The following is an 8668-nucleotide window of genomic DNA, read 5'->3' as shown; positions in this document are numbered from 1 at the left end:
TGAAAAAACAACAACCTGGAAGGAAAAAGGTTTTCAGATGGATTAGTTTTTGATCCTCTTTGTCATACTGCTGTACAAACATTCATGTACTGTACCAATGAAAGGGGGAGAAAGCAGAAAAAAAAAGCCTAGAAGCAGAGTGTGAGAGCAAAACTTACTTGGGGATCAGTTTTATTTTTAAAGTGCTTGTTGAACTACAGTTGCAGGAGTTTTTACTCCCAAGCTTGCACTGAACTCTTCTAAAAATCCACCATGGCATTTTGGGGAAGTTTAGCATGTCAGTTTTGTAACTTCAGAAATTTCAACAGTGAAGTGCTTCCTTGCATCCACAAAGATTTGTTATTATTTCAGATTATAACAAGGCACAACACATACAGTATCAGCAAGCCAAACCATCAGAAGAATATTACAGGTTTGCATAGAACTGCATGTTGACTTTCACTATGACTGCACATAAAAAAGCAATTTTACTGCATGACACTTGCTCGGCTACCTTAACAACTCCTGCACAGAACTTTGTGTAATTCAGAAAATTCAGTCTAGGATCTCATTATATCTGACATAGGCAAATAATAAAATCTGCACTGAAAGTTGGATCAAAAGTATTGTGAAATAAAATCACTTGTATTTTACTATTCCCTTGCCATAACAAAGAGGGATAGTAACTCGTTTTCAATGCTGTACACTTATGCAAAGGCTATGGATATATACTGGATTTAGGTGGCTATTTCTTAATAAAATAAGTGACAGCAAAACAAATTCTATGCTTTACTATCCACCAAGGAAGAGCAAACTGGAAGAGTAAAAACAGATGCGAAGAGGCATTTGAAAGAAGCCTGCTCCCCCTGTTGGGCACTGCTGTGAAAGGTCCTAAATGACAGTAACACTTCAGATTCCATTTTCTGAAGCAGTGTGTTAATTCAGCATTCAAGATACCTTTCCAGCAACCAGGTGTATGCAGGCCCTTAAGAAGAAAAAAAGGACATCAATATAACTAGAAGCCCAGTCTATGAAAATTAACACAATGGAGATGCTTAATCTGAAAAGAATCAAAAGAAGGCTGTGCATATACCCATACACATGAAGGGAAGTAATGAATAAGGAACATTGCCTTCTTCCAATTCCTTATAAGCCAACCTCATTATATAGAATGGTTTTCAAGTCTTCAGTTTCAGCTAGCAAGTATTTCCTATGCTGGAGAAAGATATTTTAAGCACATTAAAACTCTAGAAGTCAAATATAACCTTTTACTTTCAGAGCCATCACTCACATTTGTTAAGAACACAGAAAGGAGTAGACCAAACTTTTCAGAACATAAGTGCATTAGTATTCTTCCTGAACTTTTTAAAACCAGTTCTCACCTGTTACTCACTGACAGATCACACTGGAATCCTGTTGGTTGGTGGGAAAACTTCACAAGTGGGCAGCGAGCATTAAGTATCTTCTGTACACTCATGCATCCAGGACCAAAATGATCAAGGCAATCACCAATCACAGAAAGAATTCTCTGAGTTGCTAATCTTTCAGATGGTAATCTTTTCATCTGATACTCCATTTCGAAGGGACCTTTTCTCTAACATAAAATTTTTAAAATAAACTGTTAGTTCTGGAACCAAAGAAACATTCAAGAATGCTTCTGAAAGACGACACCAATTTGCAAAGGAGTCTGTACAATGAGAGACTGAAAGACAAGAATTATTCAAAGTACACCACAGAACTTTAAAAAGGTAAAAATCTATTGCTTTGTCTCTTACACTCTTTTTTAGTGATTCAGTTTTTCCTGGTTAATAATGATCAACTGACTGTGAAGTTACTTGTTCAGAGGAGAATATATCACTACATCTCACTATTGCCTAAAACAAGTAATTCTGGAATTCCTGAGAGCATATAAGTGCTGACTGAAAAGAGAAGCATACAGTTAAATTAAGAGGGGCAAACCACAACTAAACCACCATTAATTTCAAATAACCATTCATTCCATTTCAAATCCTCGAAAAACAATGCGTTACTAATGAATTGAGTACCAGTGTAAAAGAAAATGTCTTTTTCATTAAAAAAAAAAATCAAGCAAATTGCTTAATCCTTCAAAACTAAGGTAAGTTTCTGTAACATTTAAAATAATCACTTCAGATCAGACACAGCTTTTCTGACAAATAAAAAGAAAAGGTGGAGATTTATTTTCTTCTCTTGGTAGTCTCAATTTTTTTTAGCCTCAGCTAACACTGCTTGTGAATCCAATACTTGACACTGACTTATCCTCCCTGTTGGAACATGTCATGGGTGAACACATACTATGCAAACACAGTCACCTAACTACTCCTGTGAGACACAGAGGAAGTTACTTTTGCTGTCACCAGGTTACTGCAAAGAAAACATGCACTCACAAGACAGGTGAAACAATTGAGGAGTTACGGACATTGCAACCTTTTCCACAAACTCACTTCAGGTGCTGAATTTCTGAGTCACTCTGGCAATAACTGAGGCAACTGTTCCTACTCTCCTCTTGCCAACAGTTTTCCAGCCAGCATGTGTGATTGAACATACCAGGACAGAGGTCCCTAATCCCATTTGTCTGTGTAGCTGCAAGTTACAGCAGGCTTGAAGGGAGAGGAGCCTGTAACTATCAACACTGTGGTAGGTAACAGAAAAGAAAAAGATGGGGACTCTGCTGCCACGTAGGTGTGATGGTGTTCAGACCTTTATGTTTGTGACAAAGATTACAATGTGCTTTCTCAGACAGCAGCTCAGTAACTCTCAAACGCTGGACGAAGTCTTTTTTGTAATGATAAAACTGATATTCTTAAGAATTGGTAAGACCTCAGCAAGAAGCATAACTGTTTTAATACAAAAACTGTTGCTCTAAGAATATCACATAAGTATTTTAAGTCATTAACTAATCTCCCAAACTGCCCTTGCCAGATTGATGTGGCAAGATTTTCAGGGGGTGGGGGAAGGACTGCAGGGGTAGTTTCTGTGAGAAGACACCAGAAACAGTAGTTTCAAGGCATATAATGATAGGACAAGGGTAATGGCTTCAAGCTAGTGATGGGTAGATTTAGGTTAGACATGAGGAAAAAGTTCTTTAATATGAGAGTGGTGGATCACTGGAACAGGTTGCCTAAAGAGGTGGCTGAGGCCCCATCCCTGGAGACATTCAAGATCAGATTTGATGGGGCTCTGAGCAAACTGTTCTAGTTGGGGATGTTCCTTTATTGTAGGGGGGTTGGACTAGATGACCTTTAGAGGTCCCTTCCAACCCAATATGGTTCTAGGATTTTAAGTCTGTTAACCATCCACAACTAATCACAACTGCTAATAAAACCATTTATCACTGAAGAACTCTAAACTTTACAGTAGAACTTCTATTTCTGCAGAGGATGAACACTACAGAAAAGAGCTAGTTACAAAGTATTGAAATATTTTTCCCTCAAAATTTAACAGACAACTTTACTGTTTAAATGTAAAGGGTTCCCATATTTTAACACTTCCTACACAGGCACAATAACCCTACTCTTCAGCTGATATATTTGCTTTCACTGTTTTATCACTGCAATACTACTAAAAACTGTATACGTTGGAAGGGATATTTCTTGAAAAATAAACTATGTGACAATATACAAATTTTACAGAAAAGCAGAGCAAATTTTCCATCTTCAAAAGCTCAAGACCATTGTAAATTTTTTAAAATATTTTTTTTAAAGAAACTAAAGCTAGTATTTCCCACACTATTTGTCACCATACAAATAAATGGAATGTTTTCAAAACGCCAGAATAACTTGCTTAATTACCCATTCAGAATCCATAAAGAATTCCAACTTCTCCACAGGGCATTTCTAGTCAAATTTTCCCTTTTTCCTATCCCAATTCTGATCACTTTCATATTTTATTCTCAAATCCAAAAGGACATTTAAACTGTCCACAGTCAAAAACCAACAGGAAGATCTAAGAGCCTTCTAAAAATGCCTTGTCCAGCCCTTTCCCACTCTTAATGCCTACATATACAAGGACTGAGACACAATCTACTTTAAATAGCCATTACAATTTGAACTCAAACACTAAACATAAACTTGACTACATAGTGCAGATATCCAAATCAAAGTATGTGGTAAGACATGACTAAGATGCAATTCAGTATATACATTAAAAAATTACAATCCTGTTGACTGAATATTGCTTACTGGAAGTCTTGTAACCCTCCAACTTCTTGAGGAATCAATGTAAATTCTGTACTTTGGACATAAAAGTCAAGTGAGTGCATTTAACTTTCAAGCCTCTACACTTGCTCAGTGATCACCACTTGCCTTGGTGCTTACTGTGGTATTAGCAAGGAGGCATTTGAGTGATTCCAAAGAATCTTGTGGAAAATCTGACAAACTGAAATATCTGCATTACTGATCTGGCTCAGTTCCTGTTGTGCTCCTATGATCTGGTCTCCAAAACATCTACAGTTTTCATCCACCAGCTTATCCTCATGCTCTTTTCAGGAGGAATCCAACCAATTCCCTTCACAATGAAAATCATGCGATGTCAACATTGTAATTTTGTCTGGACAGACACTACAAACAAGAACAAGTCCCAAGAGGTCTTAAACTTTCACACCTCTGCACACTCTTACTTGTGTGTGCATATATGCACCCCAGTACATAATTCAGTAACTTCCATAGCATAAAATCAACTCCTTTAATTTAGACAACCCTCCTTAAATGCATGTGCACACACATGCTCAAAATTATTACACTTCAGAGCATGGGGGATCCTAAAAATCACAGCCAAGCTTTAAAAAAGCACAGACTAAGCCAAACAGCTCCAGAGAAGAGCACAGTAGGCTGGGAAGGTCTAACACTGCCAAATCAGTTATGGAGGATGAGGCATTTTTTTCAACAGCAAAATTCATCTTGATAGTACAAAGTCCATCTAAACACCAAATAATTTTCTTCCTATTGCAAGGAAGATCTCTTTCATGTCACATCCAGCTTTTCAAAGTCTTAAAGTCCAAAGATTCCAATAAAATTGTTCAGAGTCTATAGCATGAACACGTAATTCCTGTTTGTGAAACAGCAAATCAGCTGCTCTGTTGAAGAAATCCAACAGACTGAAGGTGCACAGCAGTGTCTTACCATTTTTGTAGCATGCTTTTGTGTATCATGGAAGTCCAGAAACATGTCCACATCACATCCCAGTTTGCCAAAGGTGTTGACTGAAGAGCCAAATGGCTTTACTGTGCTGTCTGGAAAATATGCACGTGCAAAATCCCGAACCAGAGAACAGGCCAGAAATCGAAGCCTGATATTTTCTTCTGTAAGCTGATATTCATTCAGCAGAATGTACATCTGGCTGCTTATCTAGTTATGAAAATAAACACTGTAAAAATACAATGACCCATCTTTTATTTATTAACATATATTTTAAGCTACTTAATATAATGGCAATTAGAAGATTTTTTTTTTAATATCAAACAAGTTTATTTCATACAGAAAAAAATTATTTTGATAATTAAAATTACTAATTAAATCCATTTTTTTCAAGGTAGGAGAACCATTTGCACAAAATTCTAACAGGTTACTTTTTTAAAATAGAAATAAAGTGCTTTATAAGTGACACATCACCACTTGCAAATCTGAAATGGACATGGTTCATTTTTAATCAAGAGAGATCTAGAAACTTCTACTTACACTCTCTGCATGATGAAGCTTTTGAATAAGGTCTTTCACTGGAATGTGAGACTGAGGAGAGAGGTGAACTGGTGTCCCTTCAGCACCTTGACTCACTGGGTTTTTCAGCGTGAAAGTAAAAAGTCTAGATTTATACGGGACAACATGATGGTCTGCAGCACCTGGGATTCCAATAGCATCCTGCAATGAGGCTATACTGCTCTTATCCAAAAATTCTATTAAAGCATGGATACCCTAAAACATGAAGCATGGAAATAGATCTGGTTAGATAAATGCAAACAAGCCTTGAACTGATCGTACTAATATTACTCAGGTGTTCCTGGAAGTGCTGAAAGCCAAGTTCTGTAGCTCAACACTTTTTAGACACTTATTCATAATAAGTCAAAAATACTGAAAGCATGCTGATCTTGGCAGTAAGCACTAAACATAAAAGTTGTAAAATCTATTTATCTTTGTAACTGTAATGTTCAAGAAACACCTAAAAACCAGTTCGGTCTACTGTTAAAACAATGAATAGTGCTATGTAACAGTTTCAAAGTTTTAGTGCAACACAGGTTGCTAGCTATCCCTTTGAAAAGGTGTTGCTTGGCTGACTTATGAATAAAAATCTGTTTCTCAGCAACCTGTAAGCATTAATGAAGATAAAAACTAATTTAATATACCAATTGGATATAACTTGCTTAACTTGCACGTGTGCAGCTGTGACCAAACGCTAGTATTTATTTTTTTCTAAGTCTAGTTATTAGTTTACCTTATTCATTACTTACACGATTTTCAAAAAAGAAATGACTCTTAATGTTTCCATGACTGGATAAATACTGCAATAATTGTTTTTCATTAAGTTTTGGTGGGCACTTAATTAAAACAGTCCGTTCTGCTTGCTCCAATCGTTCTGTTTGAACCTCAGTGAATGTCTTCTTTCTGGCACTGACTTCAGCATCTATAGGAAGAAAAGAGCATCACGGCTTTTCTATATATACAGAAAGTTTTAAAATGTATTTTAGTACACTTAATCTCTTCCTCTGGATTGAACAACTGAACTGAGGTTCGTGCTGGCTCTCTACGAGGGTTACAGCAAAAGAGAAAACAATGACAAATAAATGAAAGACACAAATGTGTGTTTCTCTCACAAATGCATACTTTTGTAAGTACAAGGAATACGAAATGCAGAAAAAAAAAACAATACTGACTTCCCTTGATGCCATAGGAAGCCTAATGATAAAAGGAATTTTTGCTCTTCTTTGATATGCTATTCACCATTAAAAAACTCAGAGCACACAGTTGGACTCTACATACGAGTCTGGAAAAAACAAGCTGCACTGAAAAGATCATCTTTCTCAGTTACAACAAAACCAGCACTTTCACCTTTGCAACAATTCAAGACCTATTTTTACAACTCATTGCCTTCTTTTACAGTAAACTCCTACTCAAAATTTTAATTCAATACTATACTTTCATCTACTCCACTACAATAAAACCACAGATCAGTCACATCTCACCACACTACTGACAATCTATACTGCTGCTGACACCTAGAGAATGACCATGGAAATGAGACATGCTGGAATATCGAGGCACACAGGAACTTGCTCTTGGTTGCATGCAGGCAAATGGGGATGCCCCAAATGTGAAACCAGGCACTTCCCTGCCCAAGTCTCAAACTAATCCATTGACCACATCATATTATCAGAGCCTGTGAAGCTGCTCCCTGTTAACACCGCCTTTCATAACTGACAAACTAGAAGACATGCAGTTATTTCCCTGCAGCTACTACTTGCTACAGGAAGAATCAACAAGAACTCTTAGATTTTATGATTTTGATTTTGAGGAATCCATGGGATACTGTGACCTCAAGAAAAATCTTAACTATCTTCTAATGACACTTGTTAGTATTCACTGTTATTTCTTTAAAAATCTTTTATTTTACAAGCTCATTGTGCTCTCACACAAGTTTGTAAATTATAAATATCCAAAATAGTTGTTTCAATAGCTTAGTTTTATATAGCAGTTTTCCTCAGAAGACCGAAGAAGCACTTTATGAAGATGATAAATACCCTATTTTCTGTGGGGGCAGAGAAGCATGACTGAGATGCAGAAAGGACAAGTCTCATGGACAAGTGACACACTCAGGGGATGAACCAGATCTTCATACTCCCACAGGTCTCTACATTAAGCCAGTGTGACTATGTGATTCTTGCTTGATTTACTACCTGCATGTGCTTAGTTACTATAGCAGAGGATGTGCTCTGACATCTTTTCCTGGCTCTGCTGTCTTTGGCACAGTCTGAACAGAGCACAGATGCAGATAATCACATCCAAGTAGTGGTTTAAGCATTTAAATCGCATGAGAGGCAGTCCACTTTGTTTTCTTCCCCTGTTCCATACATTTCCAGTTAGTGCCAGAGTTTCACCATCATTTTAAACAAGCACACACCAGCACTGCTGCTGGAAGAAACAGCCCCATCCCACCTCAAGGTGCTTGTACATACCCTAACACTGCTCTGCATGTTGATGCTAATGTAAGCATTCACACAGTCATGTGGCAAACAAGGTGAGACTAACGGTCAAATTTATACACCGAAACAAGAATTAATAACTTAAGTCAGGATTTGTTGCTTAATCGAATTCGCTGCATCTTTGTTAGGACAAGGATATGAACAGCAAAAGACTGATGGTTTTGTCAAGACCGATCTCTTCAAGAAAACGTTGCTAGCTCATGTTTTCCAAGCTCTGACACTTGAGCACCAGAAGTAGCACAGGCCCAAGGCTCACAGGTGCATTAACTGCAAGTTACACGGAGCCCCCAGGCTGACATGGACACTCCTCCCCAGCTCCTGCCTTGTGCAACAATTAAACGTTTCCGATGTCTTTTTAAGGGAACAACCACTGCCACTTCATTCACCTCCAGCTGGTATCCGACGGGTAATAATCTAGGCGCTACAGCCCGATCCCGGCTGCCCGCCCGGGAAGCGAACAAAGCGCCCGCGGGCCCCGTC

At 37.7% G+C, this 8668-nt stretch overlaps 1 protein-coding gene across 1 annotated transcript in view; it reads right to left on the bottom strand.

Annotated features, from left to right (window-relative positions):
- MTPAP (mitochondrial poly(A) polymerase) overlaps window positions 1-8668 on the bottom strand; it is an 18726-nt gene that overhangs the window by 4677 nt on the left and 5381 nt on the right. The window contains exons 2-5 of the mRNA XM_010007035.1: window positions 6440-6612; window positions 5673-5906; window positions 5118-5342; window positions 1362-1573 (exon numbers count right to left, since the gene is read on the bottom strand). Of these exons, the coding sequence (XP_010005337.1) occupies window positions 1362-1573; window positions 5118-5342; window positions 5673-5906; window positions 6440-6612 (844 nt within the window). The remainder of the gene's footprint in view (window positions 1-1361; window positions 1574-5117; window positions 5343-5672; window positions 5907-6439; window positions 6613-8668) is intronic.

The sequence above is a fragment of the Chaetura pelagica genome, unplaced genomic scaffold (assembly GCF_000747805.2).
Source record: "Chaetura pelagica isolate M959 unplaced genomic scaffold, ChaPel_1.0 scaffold17, whole genome shotgun sequence".
Taxonomy (NCBI): domain Eukaryota; kingdom Metazoa; phylum Chordata; class Aves; order Apodiformes; family Apodidae; genus Chaetura; species Chaetura pelagica.
Note: the sequence above shows the minus strand (reverse complement) of the source record. Positions and strands in the feature narration are given on the sequence as shown.